This window comes from Chroicocephalus ridibundus, chromosome 11, assembly GCF_963924245.1.
Source record: "Chroicocephalus ridibundus chromosome 11, bChrRid1.1, whole genome shotgun sequence".
NCBI classification, from domain to species: Eukaryota; Metazoa; Chordata; class Aves; order Charadriiformes; family Laridae; genus Chroicocephalus; species Chroicocephalus ridibundus.
The window spans coordinates 14,309,393-14,335,128 of NC_086294.1; the positions used below are offsets into that span (position 1 = coordinate 14,309,393).

Consider the following 25,736-nt stretch of genomic DNA (forward strand, 5'->3'; position numbering starts at 1 on the left):
TCTCCGGAGGGAGTCTGCTTCCAGTTTCTCCTTTGGAGTGAATCCCTCTGCAACGAGCCTCCTAAAGATCCCCCTTCAGGTCTTAAAAATGACTTTTTTCTGCAGCAGTGCACATTACCTGCCTCGTGGTTTTCCTTGCAGACAAGGTTATAGTGCTCAAGAGACTATTTTTCTTTTAAATAAAACAAAGAAAATGCACAGCAGCAGCTCATCCAGCAGCCAGAGAGAAGGAGGTCCCACTGCACCACGTTCATTTCAGCTGCCTCTACCCACGGGCAATGAAACTCCCATCGCTGGGGGAATTTTAAAGTTGCAGAAAGCTTCAAATTAAGGAGCCAACACAAATCAATCACAGATCTACCTAACAAGGTGAGACAATTTCTGTTAAGACTATAACACGGGAAATAAAAATTGCTTGTTACCTAAAAAAAAACAAATACATTGAAAACTGGGTGAATAAACTGGTCATATAAGAGCAGATGAAAATCACCTTGTTGTTAGAGCCAACAAGAAAAATAAAGAATTGACACAAAAACTGCGAATGCTGCCACTGTGAGAGCCGCAGAACTGCCCTGCAGATGTGTCCTCAGCCTGGTCAGGACTTCGGCCACGCTCCCACCAAGGGGCCCAGGAGCAGTGCCATTCAGCTCAGGCTTAAAAACAGTCGTGGCTTATCTACATTCTGTATTAACTGGCATTATTTTGTCTTTTGAGAGGTGGTCACGCTGTCAACTCAGCAACGCTGGTGGCAAGCCTTCGCGGAGGGTGTTTGGGTGAGAGGGCTCCCAGCTGAGGGCTGAACTTATCCTGGGCCATCAAATTGAAGCGGGCTCCAGATGTGCAAGCACTGTTACTGATTTTGGTAACGGTGAGAAGGGAAGAATTAAAATCCCAGCAGCCAAGGTCTATGGCTGCTCTTGTGAGAGAGACCTGGGCTCCAAGCACATCTGCAAATGAAGCCCATAGTAACTTTGCGGCAGACCTTAAAGCACGGAGTCCTGCTCCTTTAAAATGCAGGTCATTGTTTCCTCCTAATGGTAATGGCCTTCAGGCTGCCAAACCTTTATTTCCATGCGACTTGAGTTTTAATATCCTGACGGAATAAGTTTCATGTAAACAGTGGAAAAAATTGGAGAGCAGAACAGACACTTAGATGTCACTATGCAAAAGGTGGCTCTGAATTCAGATAAAAGTGTTTTCTCATACCTACCATGTCTTTATATTAAAAAAAATCATCGCATTTAGATGAAGTATTGTATATATTCATAGCTCTGGGATCTAAGGGGATTTACGCTGACACTTTGCATTGTGCAGAAAGGATCGTGCATCGTGTCAACAGCCTGAGGATTAAAATTCAGCGCAAACTGTCTGATACAGGAGGGAGCTAGAGGGGAGCAAGCTCCTGTCTGTCCCCCATCTTGCTCCCAGTTTACATTTCCAGGCGGGAACAGCACCGCACGTCGTGTTCGCTGGGATGCGGGAGCGCAGACGCGATGCTCCTGCCGAGCAAAGGGTGAAGCGCCAGCTTTGGAAAGCGGAACAGCTCCCAGGCAGGTACTGGCTTCCAAAAGGCTCTTAAAAGGGGTTTGCCTCTAATCCTTCTCACGGATGACATGATGAAATGGAAAAGACAACATTTTCCCACCCCTGGCATAATGCGATTTCTCCTATTTACAGCGCTATTTTCTCAGGTCTGCATGAGCAAAGAGCAGGTTCAGGACCCAGAGCAATCGGCTCGAGCGCCGGGGCTGCGTGTTCCGTTCACATTACCCATGGGACAAATTCCAACAGCACAGCATGCCCACAATTAGAAATAACAGTTTTTTTCAAGCTCTCACCTTTTCTATCGTTACTAGGTTCTGCTAATCAACATTTCAGTATCTGCTTAGGGATTTTTGGAAAATAAATCTCTTAAAAAAATATTCCAACTTTGCTGTCATGTTTCTATATGTTAATGCACGGTCCAGAAGGCAAGGAGGAAGAATTAAGGGATTTCTGCCTAACTTACATACACCTAAAAATCCAAATTAATTCTCCCCAAGCTGGCTAGCTGGAAATACTTCAGAAGATGACAGTTAGCAGTGAGGATTAGTATCTGTTTTCAGGGGCAAGGATGGGGCTGGAAAGCTGCCATGGTTTTTTATTTCTGGAGGAGCTTCAAATATTTGAGACAACACCGTCTCCCCAGAGCTGCAGAGAGAGACTCACGTGCAGCGGCAGATTTTCCTCCTCTACCTGCTGCCGGCCGGACAAACAACTGTTCTCACAAGGCTGCTGCTGCCTTACATTCAATTTGCACTTCGAATGAAAAAACGCAACCCGCTTCCTAATTCCATTTTCATTGAACAATAAACCCACCTGAGCCAGTTCAGAGCTGCTGAGATGCCCATCACCGTTTATATCCAAGTGCTTAAACATATCTTCAACTAAGAGGCGCTTCTGGGATGCTCTGTCCTCGGCCGGGCCACTCGGCAGGCTCCTCCGATGAGCCTGCAGGTCCAGGAGGATGCTTTTAAGCCGGTTGTAGTCTGCCATTGTACAGGTGTCACCTAAAAGATAAGACCGCATTACTGGACCATGTGCATTCGCCTGGATCTTATTTTTAAAGGCCTGAGCTCCTAAAGGGGGAAATAAGGCCCAGAGACAGGCTGTCTGCATACACAGCACCACCCGGCTCTGTGCTTGGGAGCTCCTGGAGTCGTTACCTTTTGTAATAGCCGGCAGTTTTTCTAAATCCTGCTGTCAAGGATTCTCTCCAGCATGTTCCCGTCCAGATTAAAGGGCCTCAGTTACAGACTTTCACGCTCCTCTTGGTAATCCCCACCCATATTAAACTGGCTCTAAGTTTTCGTAAAGATAAAATAAAAGTCATCTATCCTGTGATTATAAAGTCAAAAACAAAGCTGGGGAAGCTGATGTTTAGAAAGTGCCACAAACATAAATAAACAGCACCCCTGAGTGTCGCCCTGTGCCAAACACGGGGCTGATCTTAAGGAATCCTTAAAGGCAGCCCAAGGCGGTGAGAGGGAGGACAGCGAGGGGCGCAGGGCTGCGGGGAGCCCCTGCGGCTCGGGTGCTGCTGGTGCCTGCACCCATCACCCCACTGCAGACCGACACGAATGCTTTCCTCAGCCCCTGACCAGGAAAAAAAAAAAGGTTATTATCACAGAAGAGCTCTCAAGCCACTCGCTCTGAAGTGATGCCGGTTTGGCTGGAGGAATCAGATTAAACCTTCACGACCCTGAGAGCTCCTGCGATGCTCACAGCAGCCAGCTCTTCCCTGGCTCTTCCCCGGGGAACGCCTTGCCCTGATTTAAGGGCATCCTCTTAGTGGAGAAACATCCACATGCCCAAAGTGGTATAAGATGTTACGGCCCTTTTCTGGTCAACTGCTGTCTGGCAGAGCTTGGTGGAATGAAGAATGGCAACTGTCTTTTTTGTGCAAATCCGTTTGCATTAGTGTAGACCGAAGTGCCTGGTGCCTTGCCGGAACCTGGCTGACTCTGCCTTGGAGCGGACCCTGGTGCACCCTCAGGCTCCAGCTGTCCCACGCTGTGTGGGCATCAACCATCACCCCCCAACAGCACCGGCACATTCCGCTCTTCCCATTAGATGCTCTTTTCCCTGTAATGTATTTTCTCTACAATGTAGATGCCCTTATTCTCTATAATGATGGTTTTAAAACAACTTTATTATTTTACGTCCCATCACTGACCCTGTTGGATTAAATCTGAGGGAACCTGGTCTCACCTCGGTTTAAGGGACAATAGTCTTGTAGATCTGCTCCCCAAAGACTACAAACATGACTCCTCTGAAAAATAACAGAAGACTCTGGCATCCTGACAACTAGTGTCCCTGTCCTTTTCTTGCTGAGCTGCACCATTTTCGGTCCTTTGGTCCCACTCCAACCAAAACCCAATTAAAATTCTAGGCAGGAGGCATTTCTCCGATAGCAAACCCATCTACTGTCATGATATTTTTTTCCACCCTACATATTTTGTGCTCACAACTTCAAAAGCACCATGACTTGAGAAGATGAGAGAGGACAGACTTCACTGGGCAGGTCAGTGCCCTACTGCTACCTGAGCAATAAGTGCAAGGCAAGGCTTATTTTCCATCCTCAACTCAGACCCTTCTGGTTTCGAGAGCTTCTCACTGCTCAGGGATACTGAGCAGCTGCAAAAATTTTCCTTCTCTCTAAACAACCTCCAAAGAGCTCTTGGTCCCACACGGGATCAGTCTCATTTTAAGGAAAAAACGAGGCTACTCGGTGACTATTAGTCTTGTTTACTATTTCTGGGTTTTTTTGGCATTTTTTTTCCAACCCTGTCATTTGATGGCTATTGTGAAGGCAGTTTGAAGAAATTTATTTCTTCCAATCGTGCGCTTATTTAAGAGAAAAATTGATCGCTGTATCCAGTGTAATCAAGGAATTTTGCAATCCTGTTGTAAATACCATTTTAGCTCCTGCAATAATAGTTTTTCTGAGCTGGAGTTTGCCTTTCTCTTCAGTCAAATCTTAATCCCAGAGAAGTGTCTAAGGCTAATAAAGACAGGGAAACCTATTTAATTTGCTTCCGACTCCGTTTCTGCTACGTGGTTTCCATTTGTGAGCACAAGCACAGCTCCAGGGAAGCCACGTGGTGACACCCGGGTGGCCTCTCCCACTTATGTGGTCCTCCTACAGCGGGGACCACCCCATGCCGGGATCTACGTGTGCATCACAGCCAGCAGATCCGCTCACCCTGACAGCTCCCTTTACCCCGTTTTATTTCTCACTTCCTCCTATCAGCTGTTGCCAGAAGCTTATGCCAAAGCAGCTCTTCCTTTGCGGCCTCCAGACCTTTTATTTTCTGCAGTTGGGTGTTTTTTGCAGATATCCCCTAACTTTTGCCTAGGGCAGTGCTTTCCCAGCCTTCCTCCCTTGGTGGCCTCCTGACTCACCTCCACCTTAACCCTCTTTCTGACCACAAAAGGCAGAATTGGAAAAGGACCTTAGAGCTTCTGAAGCCCCCTCATCTAACAGCCCTTCTCACTTTATTAAGCTTATATTGAGAACTTCCCTGGCTAACAGCACTCTGGCACCAGTGTGATGCCATGCACCTGCTTGGAGGATTACCTGGGTAGGATAGTTGGTTGAACACTGGAGCCTCAGCCAAAACTGAGCAGAACTGCATGATTAAACAGAATTTCTAGCATGAATCGTGTGTAACAGCAAAATATAAGCGGTATGTGCAAGGAGCAGATGCTTGAATCCAAACATTGCATCTCTATTCCTGCCTGTGTGGGACCTGACCAGGTCACCCACTGGTGATGTGCCCAGGCTCTCGACCGTGTTGCACGGTGCAAGCCGGGAGATGGCAATTTCCTCTCACTATATTATAACCCCCCGAGATTTTTCCACCCTCTGAAAACAAAGCCACCCCAGAACTGCTCTTTTCAAAAAAAGTACACACTCATCTGGGCTGCAAGACAGCCCAGGGTAGGTGTGCTCATTTTGGGACTCTAAGGCTCTACAGTGACCAGACATAGATGCTGGAGGCACCCTATAAAAGACATCACCTCCTCCTCCTCCTCTCCACCCAGGAAAGGAGGAGACACATTCAGGCAACTTGAATTGTTTGGCAAGGCAATGCCAAGGACAGCTAGGCTCTCCTGTAGGAAAGATCCTTCCCCTCCTTTACTAGGCATTATTATTTCATCTTTTAACCCGTCTTCCCTATGGAGACTGCTAACAGTCCTTGGAGCTGGTTGTATAGGTCTTGCAAAAGACAGCTCTGTATTTTCTCTCCTTCCCACCTGCCCCTCTCCTGCTGTCGACGACACTCGTAATCTTCTTACATTGTGCCTGGGATCCACCAGCTTTATCTACTAAATACTGTCTCTTCAGGCTTCCGGCAGCACTGCTACCTCTGGCACGATTGCTGTTCTTTCAGGTATTACAACCATAGCTGTTAAACAAAAAGAATCACAGAAAAACCATCTGGATGCCCTCTCGCTTATCCCCATTCTTGTCTCCGCTTTGCTAAGTGCCCCCAGCAGTTTCCTTTGCAACACGAGCTCATCATTAGCAGTTTATCTCATCTCAGGCTGCTCTCATTGGTAGGTCTCATTAACGGATGTCTCTCAGCTTGGTTTCCTTGTTAGTGCTTCCCAGGGACTTGGATTCTGTTCGCAATTGTGACCAGCTCAGACAAGTTTCGTATTTCCAGAGGTGGCTTGCTTGGAGGAGGGTGTCCCAGCCTGCACTCTGGGATGTGACCGCCACCGCTCTTCTGAGATGGGTTTCGAAGGACTTCTTCCCTTCCCTGTTTTTGAACACTAGAAATGCCACCACGTGTGCTTTACATGCCTGTGTTGTACTACTGCCAGCTGATCCAAACTTGAGCACAGGAAGTTCCACCTCAACATGAGGAGGAACTTCTTTCCTTTGAGGGTGGCAGAGCCCTGGCACAGGCTGCCCAGAGAGGTGGGGGAGTCTCCGTCTCTGCAGACATTCCAAACCCACCTGGACGCGTTCCTGTGCCACCTGCTCTGGGTGACCCTGCTCTGGCAGGGGGTTGGACTGGATGATCTCCAGAGGGCCCTTCCAACCCTATGATTCTGTGATTCTGTGATCCCCTGTCCGTATCGGCTACTGATGGGCTCAGGGCACCATTCCCACCACACAGCCAAGGGAACCAAGACACAGAGAGCTGAAGACACAGATTTGGGATGAGCCAAAACCGCTGTTCTGTCTTCCATGCCCTAAACTAGTTCTCCATTTACTTGATCATATTTCTCCACTACTTTATATGAGGGCTGGCTAGAAAAAAAAAAAAAAAGTCACACACGTTCCTTTTCCATCTTTAACCATAACCCCAGTATGATTTATTCTGCTGATTCCAGGAGGAGAGCTAAGGGCATACCACAGGCATCTGACATCAAAACTAAAAGCTGATCATCTAACACAGGCTTTTTTTTCACATGAACTTTAATAACAGACATAATGCCACTATCTTCAGATTCCAGCTTAGGAATTTAAAAAATAATAAAATAACTCAAAGGCCACCTTCCCATTTCAAGAGACTCTGCATCACTTCTACCAATGGCCGTCCCACTTTTTGAACACAAGCCTAATTTGACAGCAAGGCTTTGTACAGCAAACACAAGTCTTCCCCAGGAAAAGCTGCATGGTTTTTGTACTGTGGTAGGATGCTCTGGGCAGAGACACCTTTGTTCCCATCCATCCCGCTGCTAGAGATCAGCCCGTATCCGCCCTGGGAGCTGTATCCCTCCCGTGAGCCCTACATCCCACTTCGTAGCCCTCAGAAAAAAACGCTGGTGACTTTCAAACAAACCTCACACAAGGTGCAGCTCCCTCCTGTGCTCTTTGGATAAAACTTCAATATACTTGCCACGCTCAAAATACAGGGATTTCTGGCAATTTTTTTGGGGTAGAAAGAAACAGACCATTAAATACCTCCTTCGGCAGCAGCCTACAGTGGCTCTCCATCCTCGAGCCCTACTTCTGCAGCAGCCACGGTCGTGGGATGTAGGATGGAGCCGAAAGCGAGGAACCGCACTGCGACCCCCCAGCCAGGGAATCCCACGATTCTCCCCCTCCACACCGGGGTAGATTTCTGAATACACAAGCCCTTTTTATCTGTTTACAGCACTTTCAAAACCAGTGAAGCCTGGCACTGTTTGAATGAAAAAAACCCCAAACAGACAGGCAAAATAAAAACAATAAGACAGAAGAAAAGTAAAAGAAAAATCCAGCGTATTAAGGTCTGATTGCTAAAGTGTGGCCACCAACCGTCACATTTACATGCTCTGCTCACGCCGAGCAATGCTGTTTCTTGCTCTGTTTTGCAGGGGCTACGTAATTCATCCTGTTTAGCACTTCTGCATGGTTTGGCAGATAAATTATTGATCAGCCTGCCAAGAAACACAGAGTGCCATTCTGTTTTCATGTCAGAACTCGGTAATGAACTACATTTATCAAGAGCATCCTCTCTGTGAAAGGTCAGTGGTGAATGTGGCTAAATTGTGATGACAGATCATTAATCCAGTTCCCTCAATAATTGCCCTCTTTAAGAATTTTACTCTGGGTTTCTGTGAATTCGAGCAGGTTTTTACAGTGGGATCCCCGAGCAATCTTCAGCCCGCTTCTGAGTCAAAGCAGATAACGGAGAAACAGCAAGTCTGGGGAATAAACGTCCTTCAAAGGAATGCAGTTAACATAAAATAAAAATAAAGTGAGGAAGCGCAGAGCTTGCTTTGATGGGTAAACTAATCTCCCCGTAAAACATTATTGTGCAAGGTGCCTTACGATGCAGTGATTACTAGAAATATCAGTACTATAAATATCAAAAATGATCTGATAACAGCTATAGAGCACCAAGGTTGAAGTCCTTGGTGCACAGCTAGCCTGACAGTAGGTGGGAACCTACCCACGTACAGAAGTCTTTGGAGGATTTGAGCCCCGCTGGTTACTGAGCTATTTTTCGGCACAACAACAGGTTGGTGGCACCAGCAGCTCTTCGTAAAATCCGTGACAAAAGCTGCGCGGTCATTAGCATCCAGGCTAAGTACAAAAGAATGCGATTATCCGCACAAGAAGGTATATACCGAGATTCAAACTTCTTGTGACCTTCCAAAAGCCCTGGAGGAGGTTTCCCTGGGCGCAGCCCACGTGCTCTCAGCTCTGGGCTCCAGCCCTGGAAAATCTGTTGCTAATCCCAGTAATCCCTGGCTCCCTGCATCCCACACCATCACCTGCCAGAAACCCACCCGCAACGGCAGGACCACCCCGGGGGAGCATAATAACAACCCAGCACAAATAAACCACCACCGAAGGGGAACTCCAGTGGCACTAATTTTCACGGAAACCCTTCGCCACCGCCAAATGTGGTAATAAAGAGCAGTTTGGAGCAGGCTGAGGAGTGTCATTTCTAAGGCAGGAGGCACCGGGGGTGTCATTTTATTCGACAGTTCCTCTTAGCCCGTGCTGGCTATTTTCGGCTGTTCCTATGGCAGTTTTCTAGCTCCAGGAAAAAATTCAGTCCAGGAGATGGAAGCACTAAGCTTTGCTTTCTCATCCGTTTCCACAGGGCAAAAGAGATGTGGTTGCCAAAAATAACATTTCTAGACAAAATCAAAGGATTTGAGAAAGATTTTGTTTTCAAACAGCCCATCCTTTTCATATGCTTTACTCAGGCTTTATCTGGGTATTGTTAGAAGCATCAGAAAAGGACTAAACTAAAATGTAACGGGATACAAATTTATTTATGAGCGTGGATCCTTAATTCTTGTGCCATTTAAGGCTAAATTGCCTATCAGCAACAGCCCATTTTCATGCATACAAAATGAAAGCGCCGGCATGCCTAAACTGCGAAAATGCGGTCCCAAAACATCAGGCTGCTGAGTCTGGGCAAGATGATGATGTGAACTCTTTACACCAATAATCCGTGGCCTCCTGGCCCGTTTGACTTGACAGAGCGGGTTTGCACAGGGACAGGAAAATTAAAGATGACTTCAGTTCTTCAGGGGTCTCACTGCAAATCCCCATTCCTCCACGCAAATTTTCTATCTGTCTCTTTCTATCTATCTTCCTCTTCCTTTAATTGCTCTTTTTTTTGCACGTGCACAGAGAGATTTGATGGGCTTTCCTCCTACTTTTCCTGTGTGGTTGGAAAAAGGAAGGAAAAAACCTGCTTTTCTCAACAAGTTGCATAAACAGACTCCTCTGAGCAAGCGTAGCAGCTCGCTGCAGTACGACAGAGAGAATATGGAGAAAGCTTGGTGAAATTCAGAGGTCTCTGGCAATTTAGAGACATCTGCGAGTTTTGAACCTTCCCCTGCTCTGCATTTTATAGGCTGTAAGTAGTAGGTCTGAGCAAACCAATTTAGGGTGGAGAAAAATTAACCCAAATCTTAATGTATGAGAAGTCAGGGTATCAACCATTTGACTTTTGATCGCTCGGAGAAGGCTTCCCGTGAAACGCCAGGCAGCGCGTTGCAGCAATTACCCTGCAGGTAATGGCTCTGCGGTGTTCCTGTGATGTCTGATAATCAGGCGAGGAGCATCCTGCCGCCTCCAAACGCCACCAAATACGGGGATCTTCACCGGCGCCGTGCACTGAGGAAGCCACGTGCCGTAGACGTGACATTTAGGCAAAATTGGCTAATTGCATGGTGCTCCCATCGCAGCGCTACCTGCCCGCCTACTTTCCACACGGCTAAACCCCTCAAACGCCCGAGTACCTATTTTATTCCTGTTTTGAATTTACAAGTTAAGTGAAACTCTGGTAAAGTTCCCGCAAAGAGGAGCAGATGTTTAACATCATGCAAATTCAGGAACATTAGCAATCCTTCAGCTGCTACTGCCGAAAAAATTCAATTAACAATAAAAGCCCAAACTAACTTGCTTATCTCAGGGATATGTTTCAGTTAATAAGATGCACATTTATCAGATATCCATATATAATTTAGCAGCAACTGGGAGCTCACCGAATATATCACAGAAATGGAACGGAATATATACTATGAAGTAGATACTATTAAACACTAGACATTTACAACCTGTAAGAGTTAAAACTTGCCTCAGCGTATATTTATTTCAATATTTCATTTTATTAAAAGAAAAAGCACCCATCTATTACTCCGTGAGCTTTTAAAATATATTAAAAAACTTACAGCATCAGAATATAAATTCCCCGTTCTATAAACAAGAACTCTATTCCTACCTTAAACAATTACCTCCCAAACTGCATAAACCTGCATGAATCACACGCCTTAGCCCCAAACGCACAGGAAAAGAGACGGATGGTTTTCCAGCCTTTTGCGGGAAGCCCAAGAATTACAGCTTGGTTTACCGAGTCTGAGAGCAAGTTCGAGATTTGTATCCTTCCCGGGAGGGAGTGGGCAGTGGTCCAGGCAGGAGAGGGTAGGAGCAGCCCTGGAGAGGGAGGCAGAAGGAAGCTCGCAGGTGGGAAAGCACGCGATAAATGTAATTTATCAAGTGCCTATCACTGCCTGGGTGGTACGCCACAGATTTACAGATTTTTAAACCAGAAGGGATCATGTGAGCACTCTGACCTCCTCCACTACACAAGCATGGGATTCAACAAGATTCTACCGGCAGCAGCTCCATAATTTGTTTGCTCTATAGCAGACCTCCTAGGAAGGCTTCCAGCCCTGATTTAAGCACATAAGAGGAGTTTTTCAAATGATTACTTACTCTCAGTGGGCAAACGTATTTTATTTTTAACTTGTTTAGCTTCAATTTCTATCTACTGAATTTTTTTATGCATTTATCTGGTACATCAAACTGTAAGTCTTATATCCCATCTGTCACCTTCCCAGGTTTGTGTTGATGCTGGGCTCAGCTCACACCTTACCTGTCCTCTCCGATGGACTGTGGGATAGAGTGGCTCTCACTAAGGCAGCTCATGTTCTGAAAGACTGGTTTTTTTTCTCTTTTCTATTAATTTTATCATCCCACGGTGGGCACCAGAACGACCACGGCCACATTTGCGAGAACCTTTGGCTTCTGGTCAGCAACAGGTGACTCTACTGCAATTCAACGGCCACCCCCTGAGCTGGATCAGACACTTCGTGGTACACGAAGAGCCCGAGAGCCCACACAGAGAGCCCGAGCCCGTTCCCAAGCCTGGGATTTCTAGAAGATTATGGTGAACAATTGCTTCCATCCCACCAGGACATCTCTCCCAAAGACGCACTCAGACAGCGTTCCCTAACACCATTTAGCATAAAGAAGATGTAACTAACAGCAATGCCTGGGCTGGGAAAGTTTTCTATGCGATAGCATAAGCAAACAAAGCTATTCCTACTGCTGTTTTTATTATTTGCTGCCTGCCGAATATTAGCTGTTATTTTTATGTTAAACAATTAAAAGCGTGAAGCCAGAAACAATGCCGTGAACATCAAGGCAGAGGAAGAAGGAACGCTGCGCAGTCAAGGCAAACAATTCACAACTGACCCCTACACCGCTTGTCCAAACTATTCGCTGAGCACAAATGTAGTAATAGAAATCACGAGTGAATTATGCATGATTCATAAACAGAAAACTGGCTTTGTGTAACGATTAATTTATTCGCAACGCAGCCCGCTCTGGTATAAATCTATTGCTCCACACGGAGGCATGATCTTACACACACGCACACTCACACACCCAACGCTACGCGTCCGTTGTGTACTCTCTGCAAATTACATTTTGTCTTCAGAATGTATTGTTTTTCTCCGTAAAAGCTATTAAGCTAAATTAGTGATGCTGCATCCTAAGTTGCAGATGCGGGGGTTGGGAGCAGGGGAGGAAAATGCGCCGCACACAGCTGTTTTTAACAGTGACAACAAAATGAGCTTAAAGAATGTCTAATTACTTAAGAACCCAACCCAAAACAAATTTGCAGCGTAATGAATTGATTCAATTACGGAGAAACACTGTATTGAAACAGCCTGGGAAGACACTGAGGCTTTTGTAAAGGTTAAGAAAAAGAAGAAAATAAGTCAAGAGAGGGGTCTGGTCAGACGCAAGGTGGGTGCTGGGGATGGCACCCCCAGGAGGGACCCACACACAGATGGGGAGGGAGCTGCAGGTCGGGTCCAAGGGGCTGGATTTGGCAGGGGATCGGCGCCGGGAAGGCGAGGGCTGGCGTAGATGGGGAGCAGAGCAGCCAGCGCTTCTGAGGATAATTAAGTGGGTATGTTGTACATGCCTTGGAAGAGCACGGACTTAGAGGATCAAATTATGCGTGGCTGCCAGCTGCCTTGGGGAATCTGAAGTGCAGAGAGGTGACAGCAGGACTCCAACAGCAAATTCTCTGAGATGCTGAGGGCAGATCTGGTGGTGGCATTTCACAGGGAGCTCAGGAAGGCGCTCGGCTGGGCTCGCACAGGTCCAGGCGCAACCGGAGTCCCAGGACGCTCCTTTTCCTGCTCCCACAAAGGGGCTGGAGAGCAGGCAAATAGCCAAGCAACACGAAACGAAGCGGATTAGCAAACTTGTCACAGGATGTTGAGGTAGCTGTTTGCTTCCTGAACACAAGTGACTTCTCAGAGAGTCACCGTCATCTAGAGAGCGTCCTCGGGAAAGACGCCGCTGCTCTTCCTCCCACGGGAGCCTGGCTTTGCTGTGCTCAGCCTGGCCCACAAGGGATATTTCATGTTATTACGCTTTACAATATGAAAACCAAAACAAAGAAATAACAACAAAAGGTAAAAATACCTATCTATGAAAAGCCACGCTTCTGGATAGCAAAGGCTGAGCAGAGCTCCTGAAAACAGGGGTGTTCTGCATAAATCCAGATGTTGATTTCTGTTTCATTGCTTCAACAAATCCTAGAATGGTTTGGGTTGGAAGGGACCTTAAAGATCATCCAGTTCCCACCCCCGGCCCTGGGCAGGGACACCTCCCACCACACCAGGTTGCTCCAAGCCCCGTCCAACCTGGCCTTGAACCCCTCCAGGGATGGGGCAGCCACAGCTTCTCTGGGCAACCTGGGCCAGGGGCTCACCACCCTCACAGCAAACAATTTCTTCCTGAGATCTCATCTAAATCTCCCCTCTTTCAAAATGAATCCAATCTCCCCTCTTTCAAAATGAATCCAATCCTACTGTGCAGGACTGACATCTCCATCCGTACGATCTCTGCTGTCTGGGGTCAAATTGTCCTTCCCAAAGCCCAGATGTCTGAGCTGCACAGTCCAATGTGGCACTTCAGGAAACTCCATATTCAGTCTGTACAGAGTTGTACAACTAAAAAAACCCTGCTTTTAGAAAGATTTAACTGGATTATACCTACTCTACATATTTCCTCATGCTTTTGCTGTAAGGATGGTTGGGTGAGAGAAGTGTCTGTCCATGGGGTGAACCCTTTGGACCACCAGCGATGGTAGGAAGGCTCTGCATGGTGTGGTTTTGCTGTGATGGACAAAAGGAATATTTGGGGAGGAGCTGCAGGAGCGCAGGGGGATTTTATTGAGGTTGGGGAGCAGTCTGCACTAATCCAAACTTCTCCCTGTCCCATGTCTGGCCAGTCCATTTAGAAGCTCTGAGATGAGGCTCTCGCCTTGCCTTCAGAGAGCTCCCAGCACGACGTTAGAACCTCCAAGGGCTGCCAAAACACAAACAATATGAATAAATACATATTTATTCTCAGATCAACAGATCTGCTGGGACACTTCTATCTGCAAACACAGTAGCATTGGATGTGGTTGTCAGTGAAGGATTACAGCTTCAAGTACAGAAGCAGCAAAAGCAGGAGATGGACAAGAAGTTAAGAGCTACCATCCGTGGTTTGATGCACACGGTTTGGAGACCAGAGGCAAGGGAAAAAACCAAAACAAACACATCAACAGGTAAACAAGAGGAAGACTTGTTTTAAAGCCAATAAAATTTTTTTACAATGCACTAAACATCAATTTACACCTGTTACTATGCTTTCATTTTAATTTTTGCACTTGAGATTGCTATTTCTAAATGAAGGGAATAGACCTGGCAGACCGTTAATATTTGGGGAGTGCTGCCTTATTAATGTTGAAGCCAAACCTTTGTGCTACTTTATTAATGTTAAAACACCTGAAGACAAAATCTACGACATATCCACTTGTCACCCTGAACTGGAAGAGGTTAATTTTTGAACAGTGATGACCAGCTTAGCTCACTCTTCACTTCGGAAGTTACATGAGGAAGAGTCTTGGTCCATCGGCCTGGGTGCCCAGCAAGCCCTGGCTACCTTTTCACCATAGCCTATTTGCGATCTTCATTTCTATATGGAAAACCTCATCACAACTTTAACCCAGACATCCTGCAATTTAAATTAACCAAACCAAACAGGCTTTTGTTAGATAAACGGTACGTTTTCTCCTTATGCCTGCTTCCGCTGATGATGCTACGCAATCTGCCGTTTGACATTTTACAATCCTCTACCTTATTCCTATTAGAGAAAGCAAAATTGTCTGGATTCTTCCAGGAAATAACCAATGCTCACTTTTTTATGGCTGACTGGCACATATATCAAATACTTCTAGATAGCAAATGCATTATTTCAAAGCTTTAATAAACATTAAAGCCCTCTGGCACTAATGTAAATTTTACTGATCCTATTGTGCTCTGAAAACTTACTTTTCCAAACAATTCACTGGCTTCTACTGTCAGAAGGAGCACTTCGCCATCACTCTGTACTAGAGATTCCCGTGAATCCGACTCCCTGCTAAAGGTACTGTGCCTCCTACTGTCTCGTTTCTTACCAGTACCATGAAGTACGCAGGGGAAATGTGGCCAGCAATGTGTACGATAAAGGCTACTGCACGCCATCCTTGGTGATGGATGGAGTCAAGAACTTTACATTTTCTTCTTGGGTATTTGTGTAAACAGGTTTTCCCTGCTGCCGCCTTAGGGGCCCTCTTGCTTCTATCCCGTGACCGCAGACTCTGCCCTGGGACAGCTTCATCCTCTACCACAGGAACCTTTTAAGCAATTCTGAGCCAGCCACTGTCTACGGTCACCCTGTTTCTCTCAGTAACATCCCCACTCAGAAGGTGTGTGATGTTTACAACTGCCCCTGCAGACAGGGAGAGCAGAGGGTACACGCACAGGCTGGCAATGAGTTCGCCTGACATTTTCAATCCAACTGCAATAAGAAAACCCCAGAATTCTCCCCAGATCGTGTGTCCTTCCGCATCCTCACAACCAAAGACATTCAGCGAAACCCGCTGCAAAACAACAGCCCATTTTAGGCACTTCCCCACCTTGCACTTGAACTGTGAAGTCTCCAAGATCTTCTTGTGAAGCACTAAAGGACAACAGCATTACAGTAAGCAGGAGCATTTATTATTGTTAAGGATGTATGTAATGGTCTAATAACGACGTGCTGTGACTGTTGTTCAGATGTCATTAGGAGACCTCTCAGGCACCTCATTAGTAGATTGTAATGTTCACCCTAACGGGCATTACCGTAATTATAAAATGTTAACTTCTAAAGAGGAAAACACGTTCAAGGAGGGAGAAGGTACTTCTAATGTAAAAAAAAAAATTAAAAGGACTAAACCTTCACACAGAAAACTCTTAAATTGGTCCAGCAACAACAGATTAAATGGAAACATTTACAATACTAATGTCCACCTACTCCTCCAGAATTTGATGAGGTCAAAACCACTCCACTGCAGTACTCGTGAAGGTTTGCAAAATAAGAGTTGGATTTTTGTTACTATAATCATCCTGCACAACATCTGCCACCCCAGAAATCAAGAGAGCCTCCCGTGATGGATAGTCAAAATTTGCCGCTTAATGACAGAACGTCCTGCCTACGTAAAGTGTTAAATCCGATTCTTCCCGTGTGATGAATGTTGCAAACAAGGACTCTCGTTTCCTGCTGCACCAACTCGTCCACTGACGACAACATTCAACCCGGCTACACCTTTTAGTGGACCTCAACCTGCCCGTACCAAGGCAGCCGCAGCATGACAGCTCTTGAGGCTCCAACACAGAGAGGAGAACACAAATACATCTGCTCTACCTTCCTGTTTTCAATACAAACCCAACGCCGCTCCTCCTGCCCTCTTCCCGTTGGAGCCCAGACAACAGAAACTATTCAATTTGTATTTCTACTTTAAATGCACGTATAAGGAGCAAATGCAGCAGACCAACAAACAGAATGAATAAATAAAAGCTCACCAATGCAACAGGCTGAATTTCGGGGATGAATTCCTCTCCTATTTCTTCATGGGATTTTTTTTTTTTTTCTTTTCTCTTAAGCGCTATAATGATAGATGATGAATGGGACAGTCATCTAAGCACTAGAAGTGCTTTGCTGCTGACAACGCAAATAACCTTTCTGCGGTTCAGGGTACCAATTCTGGAGTAGATCTGCTGGAGGCCTGTCAAGATAACAATATCCCCACACTGAACCGTCGGCAGTGGGATTTTTCATTATATATGTCACTAAAGTACAGAGGGAAGCTTCTTACTGCAGAAATAAGGGGATGAAAACATGTTTTTCCTGAAGATTTTCAGCACCGAGAGTGACAGATATTCCCGGGTAAAGCACGAATGACAAATCACTATGTTTTGATCTGCGAGAGCACTACACTGAGCTTCTGTCGAGAGGGAATTAGCACGATTTAAAGGCTGGGACACAGGGAGTGATGGCCCGGGGGAGCTGCCTGCCTCGGCACTGCACGGTTGGTGCCAGAACTTCTGTCCCATCCTGCAAAGCCTCAGCTCCTGTCTGCCTGAACAGGCTCCATGGAGATACCCCCTAAAGACAGGGCTCCCCAGATTTCCATCTCTCAATTCGGATGAGGATTGCCTCTCCCATGGCAAACCCACACACTGCCTGTTTCTGCCTTGGCTGCAGCTGAAACGCCCAAATCTGGACCATGGTGGAGAGGATGGAGTCACCGCAGGGCATCGCCCTCGGTGCCCTGCTGTATCCCGACAGCCACCCCCAGCTTCGGAGACTTTTTGGGATTAGAAAGGAAAGAGGGAAGAAAGCACAGCACTAGACACTTCCAAAAGAAAAGAGTTAAAGCCGTTTACATTCACATCTCAAAAAAATAGTTACCATCTTAATACCCTTCCTGCCCAAACGGCACTACAAAAGACACCCCCAACTACGGTGGTGAACTTGTTTTATGTACCAGGAAATCTTTTATTTTCATTTCCTGCTCCATATTCATAACACTCTGTATTTATTTCAAGTGCATTAAGGATAATATAAGGGACAGACACAAGTGATGTGGTCCTGTGGTTCCCAGGGCTCTACCGCCTGATGACCCAACCTGACTCCCCACCCTTACGCTCACAGAAACCATAACGTGTCCCACGGGCTTATTCACGATGTACAACCAGCTTCATTCCCACAGAGATCATCAAAATCCCACCTAGCTGCGTCCAAACAGCACAGGACACAAATGAAACTCAAACCCCTGAAGAGGATAAAACTCTGAGGTTTATTACAGCTGGGAGATTAAAATTCAATATTGCGGCAGAGAAGGATGTTAAAATGCTGCACAGATTTAGCTCCTCTTTGCTCAGAGAGGCAGTTTGATAATGGTAAGTCTGGTTTAACACAGTTTTATTGACATAAATTCTATTTGTCGAGGGCTCTGAAGAAGCGATGCTTGCGCCTCGCACTCCCAGCCACCAGGTACCCAAAATTATTTTCTTTCTTTCCCAGGAAAGGGATGCAGCTGAACCTGAATTACGTAGGTGTAATTCACCACGCCGCACGCGTTGGGCATCGCAGAGTGGCTGTGTTGACACTACAATAAGAGCAAAGGTCTGGATGCTGAGCGCTCTGAAGAAGGGATGTAATTAAGTATAATGGAAGGAAGTCCTTCCAATGTGGCAGGTTCTGTAAGATACTAAGACTTGTTGATAACATGCCTGTTTACCCAGAGAAAAACCTTTTCTAATCATCTCGGCATCTTGCTAAAGCCCCCTGCAAGAGTACAAAGACTCAGAGCTAATGAGAGAGTCAAATCAGTTCATACATGGTCTTGCACAAATGCTTTTCTCCCTGTCTTTAGCACCACATAAAATACAAGAGCCGTAGAAAATGAGTGAAAGTTCCTGCTCTAGAAGGTAAGCCAAGGAATTTAATGCCATTTATTAGAAGCGGGGTCAGGCCCTCACAGTCATGTCAGGTCTTTCTCATACGCCGCGTGGTTTTGTGATGTACAAACTAAGATGTATCACTACAAATTTCTGTTAAACCATTTGGAATATGACAAAAAGTGAAAAGGGGGATTCAGCGTTCAAGCTCTAATTAAAAATTTAGCCAAATCACATGGCAGGCAATGAAAACGACTTGCACACCGCAGCCTCCCACCATCCTGCTACTGCCCCTGCCTGCCTTCCAAATATCTCAAAACCACAGCCAGGCAAATTAAAACAGCACCAAAATTTGTAGTCTGCCATGTCTTTACCACTTTGCTTCTAAAGCCAATAAAAGATAACATATTAACGCTGCGATTACAGGGTGATTGCGATTTTTGCAGAGGATTGCTCCCACTCTGCTCACCCGGGGTTTACGATGGTGGAACACCAGGGAGTTTGCAGGACTTAGCCTTCCTCGTTTTGCAGCACAGAAAAGATGACAGGAATCAAAATCTGTGCTTATTTATTTCAGTACCTTTTTCCTACAGTCAATAAATAAATAAATAAATAAATGCATTTTCTGGGTTTAATTTCCCACCCATGTAAGACAGAAGTTTGGACATTTCTTCCGCCTCGGCTGGAATGACCTCTCTAAGAAAAACAGCGGAACATTCAGACCATCATTCGATAGCTTTGTCTGCATCCACATCAAGAGAATAAAAACAAATTAACCACTCCCTCTGTTGGCTGATGCACTTTGATAAGCAGTGGCCAGTCACGTTAATGGGACTAAGTTCCCAGCTCCAGCTTATTCAAGCAAGTAAAGTAACTCTTGAGTTTTGTTCTATTTTTTTTTTTAAATATAATAGCAGCCAAACATCTGAAAATTTTTAAAACTACTATTCTGATATTTTATGCTTCACATGCGAGGATTTGTAATATCACAAAATGTTTTGAGTTGCAGTCAGTCAAGCAGCAGATATATCTATGGCTGTCAGATAAATTTATTTCGAGCTGTGAAAAAATTATATTGCTATCTAACGTAAGGTAGCATCCTGTCATCCCAAAGCTACCAGCCAACAGCCCCTTGGCCTAATTCATATTTCAGAGATATTGCAAGTGACCCGTACAGAAAACGTGATGGTGGCATTCATGAGTAGATTTGTAGCAACAGTGTAAACTCTGTCGCACTGTTTAAAAAAAGAAATCTAGAAAGATTGTGTACCTGGATCTCCGTTAAGGGATGCAGAAGGTCAGCAGCGACTCAGCCTGTGCAGTGCGAGATGCCTGTGTTACACAGACACACAGAGACACTACGAAAATGCATTTTCAGCCAGTTGTTCCTTTGCAAATTACTGTGCCCACCATTTCTTACCTCCTGTACCCGCATGGAAAACTCAACATATGCCAAGGCCCTGAGCAAACCAGCAAACGTCAGCAGAGCAACACTTTTTTATGATGCTCGTTAAATTTTGATCATCCTTCCCTAGGACACACAAGGAACCGAGACCATTTTCCGGCTAACTGTGCCATTCCCCAGGTCACCTTTTTTCCACCATTTAAAAAACTTGTTATTTAGTGCTTTTGGCTTCCAGTTCATTCATTCCCTTCCAGCAGACTCCGTTCCCTCTATACGTTCAGGAAGCCACTATAGGAAACCTCAAGCATTTGAACCCCCACGAGAAGCCAACCCCTGAAGTTTACCAACCATGCACTCGCCCAAGAAAGCCACGCAGAGTTTCATCCTGCTAATGGACAGCCTTTCTCTGCAACGCTTTATCAGGATCTTTTGTCTTGTGAGCTTTGTGGCATATTATGGCATAACTGCTTTCTTAGAGATATTCAAATGTCAAAACAGTTCCTTTAAGATTCATTAAGTCTTAGAAAAAAAATATTGAATTTTCACATCAGGTGGAAGATATCTACAGTCTTTCAGGTTAAAAGACGTTTTAAGAAAGCTAAGCCTGAACTTTAAAAAAACCCCCAACATTATTAGAAGCTAGAGACACCCTGAAATCAATTTATTTTCCCATGTTTAATTTACTAACTCCTCAAAAGACATTTAGAAAAGCTTTAGCTGAGAAAGGGGTATGCTCCAAGAGCATGCTTTTTCCATGGGTACATATTTGTGAAGTGAGGGAGGTGAAGAAAGAAAGATGTTAATACACATTTGGCTAATGCCATGGTCCCTGGTACCTCACTTCCCTCATGCTCCTGTAGCTGTTGTGCTGCAAGGGAGGGATGCAACGAGAACCAGAGAAGAATCCGAGACGAGCACAGTTCAAGACGGTGATAATGGCACGTTTAAAAAAACACCTGGCAGAAGTATCTGCAGATGGGATTCCTTAAAGTCATAAAAGGACTATGGTATTTCTTCTGCAGAGTGAAATGTTGGAAAACTACAATTGCAGAAGCCTTGGAGAGAAGAAGGCTGACAGATTATGACCATTTCTAAGGAAGGATGCCACCAGCAATGTCCTCCATCATTTCACCACCACGGTACCGCTGTTAGACAGTGTCAAACCTTTTAGAGATCGCACTAGTAAATAAAAAATGGGAACAGTCCACAACATCAAGGCAAACATCCTAACACTGCTATCCTTTTCATGTTTTTGTTAACAATATCAGGAGACCTTATTAATGAAGCTAATTTCTCGGCTTCAAAGTCAACAGCTATTGCTTATCTGCACCTCCGCTTTTCTAATACACTATCTATGAGCTCAAAAATATCTCAAATTCATATCAAGGGCCTTTGGGAGGGAAGAGGGGAGGAGTGGAGGATGCCTTTTAATAGTACTTTTCACAAGTTACTGCTAAAAATGCTTCCTAATTTCACAACCACAGCCATGAACATCACTGCTCAAAAAGCCCCACTGCCTGAGTCTGTAGGAAAGGACAGTCGCTCTTTCCCCGGGGACCAGACATGACCAGGAGGACCATGTCCTCCTCTGCATGCAAAATCCACCCAACCCACCTCAGATTACGTGGATTGGAAAACACGGTGAGAAGCGCCTTTACGAGACTGCAGTTAAAGGTTTTGATGACTACTAAACTTATGAAAATGAAATAATCAGCTGCATCTGTTGTGAACCTGGAAAATACACTTATCTGTATGGGTCGGATTATTTTTACTCCTTACAACTTCAAATATGGAGCTTAATTAAAAGGCGCTCAAAGACATATTGTGATTCAGACTATGAAAACATTACATTACAGAAATCCTCCCGTCCATCGAGGCCCGAAGAAGTGGGTTTGGGCAGCATCATGACCTGAAAACTCGGGAATGTTTTCATCTAAACTCTCCTGAACTTAGTGGCAGCACATTGCCCAAAATTCAGCCAGCTCAGCAGGGCACGCACATCACGTTAATACCTTTACACACATTTACTCACATGATTGCACACACAAGGATCCGGGGCAGCAATAGTATGGGCCAGACTCTCAGTGGCTCTGAGATAGGAGGACACAGGAACTGCTTGCTGGCTAATTCAGTTCTGGCATCCTTATCGCCATAAGTTGGGCCCTAAACTGTATGAGCTGGCTGCTGCGTCCCTAATAGGTGTGAAGCTTCAGACATATATATCTGCTTTTGCAGTGAACATCCCCCGCCCGTGAAAGTTTAAGATCTCAGAAAAATACATTCCAAATTAAAAAATAAAAATCCTAGGAATGGAACTGTATTGCGAGTTTACAAATTTCTCTTCTCTTAATGGTGCAAAGGAAATATTTGTATTTTCTAGAGAGGGGACAAAAAAAATAAAAGCATCTAAGAAGTCAAAGCCACCAACTTTCAAAACATCCCTGGCACCTGTTTTGGACTTGCTTGCTTATTTTCTTTTCCTTTACAATCTACACATGGCGCTCTTCAGCAGGGATGCATCTCTTTTCAGCTCATGCAAGCGCGTAGCTCTGTTCAGGCTGTGGAGAGCTGGTCGCGCCGTTGCCTTTCCAGCCTTAAAGCCATCATAACCTGAGCGCCTGCAATACCTGGCAATGGATGTATCTTGGCAGAACTGTTTACATTTGACACTCATTATTTTAATGTAGAGCCGAAAGAAGCTTCCTTTCATTAAAATATATAATTAGGGGTTCTTTTTAGACATTGGGAAAAAATCCTATCTTGCTTTAGATAAAGAGTTTTTGCTGCTTTGACTTGAATCAGAAAGCATCTCTTTTGGCAATCTCCCACCACACTCATACATCAGCTGTTAAAAACATCTTGAAAGGCACAAAATGAAATGAATCACATATGGAGCCAATTTGGACATGTATTTGTTTTCTAAACAGTATTAAATTCAAATCAGTATCTTGAAATTGTAATATTAGCACACTAAATTGAATAGAAATAGTGAGAAATGGCCTTATTCATACCATGCTTACTTCTCTATATATTCTTACCAAAATAACTGTGATCATAACTCCCAAATAACTTCACAGAGCTAATAGATCACAAAAACAGATCTAAGTTAAAACGAAATACAAACACAAGTACTTCAGTGGCTAGCTACCCAGCCTGCCAGACAGCACTGCTCATAAGAGGTACAATACTGGAACGTCCACCCAAGTCACGGCTACTTGTCCCAGATGGGAAAGATACCTGCCTTCAGCCTTGGGGTACCTCCAAACCACCAAGATTTTCTCAGCACGCTGCCTTTGGGTTGACGTGATCTAGACATGATTTTTTTGGGGAGCTAAAAAACACCACTCATCGGTTGACCCAATCCCAGCGGCTCAGGAGAAAGGTGAGATGTTGTCAGATGCCCTTTTGAGGTGCTGTAGATGTGGGAAGCATAAAACAAGTCAAAGCACATCCCAGTTAAAAAAAAAAAAAAAATCCCCACTCTGTGGTGATGGTTCCTGATGAGCTTTGGAGCCAACCTGGGTGCCAACAACCCAAGAGCCAAACCTTCCCTCTCGCAGTCCCCTGACCACACTGGGCTGACAGAGGTAAATCGAGATGACTCAGAAATTCATAATTTGGTCTGCGTAAAACAGGATAGATAAACTAACAGTACACTCAAGAAGGGTAAAATTGAAGGTAAGATAACGAGGTTTTGGAAAAGATGGCTGAGACTGTAGGAAGAAACACGACAGAAGTAGCTAATACCGTCAGCGGCACTCTGAGTTGGCTGGACACCCCCCTCAGTGCTTTTTCCTATTGCTCACAAATGAAATATTAAATGAGTAAGAAGCAAAAGATATAGTTCAATTAAATATCTCTTCACATAAAAGCAGATAATTACAACTTACATGTATTCAGACAAAGTTTGTGGACCCAGACAGGTATTTCCAGGCACAGCGGGCAGAATAAAATTTATAAAGGAAATTCTTCAGTTTTTCAGGGTAACAAACTTCCAACAATTTTCCTGTACAGACATCTTGCTCCCGTTACCCCCAGGAGCATTAGGCTTTCTCTGTTGCAACCAGCCACAATGAAAAGCTAGAGCATCCCCCGACCTGGCCCAGCATCTGCCCACCTGTGGTGGTGGCACATTCCCGCTACAGCGGATGGTTTTACTGAGACAAAGCAAGAGGAGGAGGATCTAATCCACGTACAAAAAAAAAAAATCTTCAGGAAAGTCTGCTGTTCTTCCACCATTATTTCAAAATCAAGAATACTCCTTTTATCCAGACAATGCATAAGAAGCTATATAGTAATTTACAGACACCCTTTCTGACCCCTGAAACAAATCAGCCATTAGAGGAAATCAGACGCTGTCTTCCAGGGCGTTCGCTGGCAGGTGGAGACCAGAAAGCAAGAGCCTGTTAGAGGGTACGAACAGAGGGCCCAGAACCTGGCAAACTCTGAAATGACCCTGTCTCCGGGCGAGGAGGCTGCCGGCACAGAGGCACACAGCGAACACGGCAGCAGGAGGAGCGCGAGGAGGAACCGGTGCAGATAACGTCGCAGACGTCTCTTCCCAGTACCCCCCTGGCAGCATCGGGGAAACACACTCCATGCAGTCATATCGCTCAGAGGACCCGGCACCTCCTCCCTTCCCGGCCAGAAAAAGTGTTAGAAATATGGAATCTAAAAATATTCTCTTTTCTATTTCCATTTTCTAAATAAATAACTAAAGTGTGATGAAAAGAACATTTCTCTGGGGCTCACACTTTTCAAACATGAATCAAGCAGATGATATCTCCCATATCTCCCTTACAGGCAGATGATCTCCTCATCAAAAAAACCAAAGATATCCTCTTCATTTTCAGAGGAGACAGAACAACATCCTCAATGTTGTGAAGAAACAGGAATTAAACGCAAGGTAACTGAGGGACTCTGAGCATTGGGCTGAAGGGAAGGAAATACTTGCTATTTCTAATGCCTGCTCATTCTCCAGAATAACTTAAAAAAACCCACTTTCATCCCTCTCTCCCTCCACATTTTGGGAGCAGTTTTTTCACGCCCTGGTTCTCACTCCTCTTTCGCTGTTTTCCCATGATCTAGAGGGTGTTGGTAGCATTAAGAACATGACGAGGGCGATTTTTTTGAAATCCAGCTGGTGAGCATTGCAGGAAAGCGGCTGAGTTCTCCGGCCCTGTAGAAATAACTGGGATGCCTACGACCAGGGAGCAGACGCTGGCTGCAGGACTCGGAGCAGGTCTTTGAGTCCTGGCAGTCCTTGCTGTGGTAGGTAAGAAACACTCATAAACATAATCCACTAAAAAAAAAAAAGGCAAACCAACTAAATGAAATTGTGTAGCTAGAAGAGAGGCCATATGCAATTACCCACATTAATAACTACAGACAATCTTTCCCAGGGCATTTCAGCAGTAAAACTAAGTTTTCTGTGCTTCAGAAACAGCCACAAATGCTTCTTTTGACAACACAATTAATTGGAGAACAAATAATAAACAGTAAAAGCCATGGGTCTGCCTTCCTGGTGGAACGCAAATGGTTTGCTCAAGCATCATGTTTGCTCTGACACATGTTCCTGGGGTGCTGGGCACCAAGAGTAGCAGCACATCAACCTATGTGGCCGAGCAGCCCTCTTGCTACCCACACTACGTCTTATATGTAAAAACGTGGAAGAATATTTAACACATAGTCAGATCACACAGCGAAAGAGAAAAGACGAGGTCAAACACAGCTTTCCATTTGAATTCATATGTCACGAACATCCCAGCAC

At 45.1% G+C, this 25,736-nt stretch overlaps 1 protein-coding gene across 3 annotated transcripts in view; it reads right to left on the reverse strand.

Annotated features, from left to right (window-relative positions):
• The window catches only part of FSTL4 (follistatin like 4), a 243,501-nt gene that overhangs the window by 110,150 nt on the left and 107,615 nt on the right, over nt 1-25,736 (reverse strand). For all 3 annotated transcript variants that reach the window (XM_063349320.1, XM_063349318.1, XM_063349319.1), the window contains exon 5: nt 2,359-2,549. In XM_063349320.1, coding sequence (XP_063205390.1) covers nt 2,359-2,549 — 191 coding nt within the window. The remainder of the gene's footprint in view (nt 1-2,358; nt 2,550-25,736) is intronic.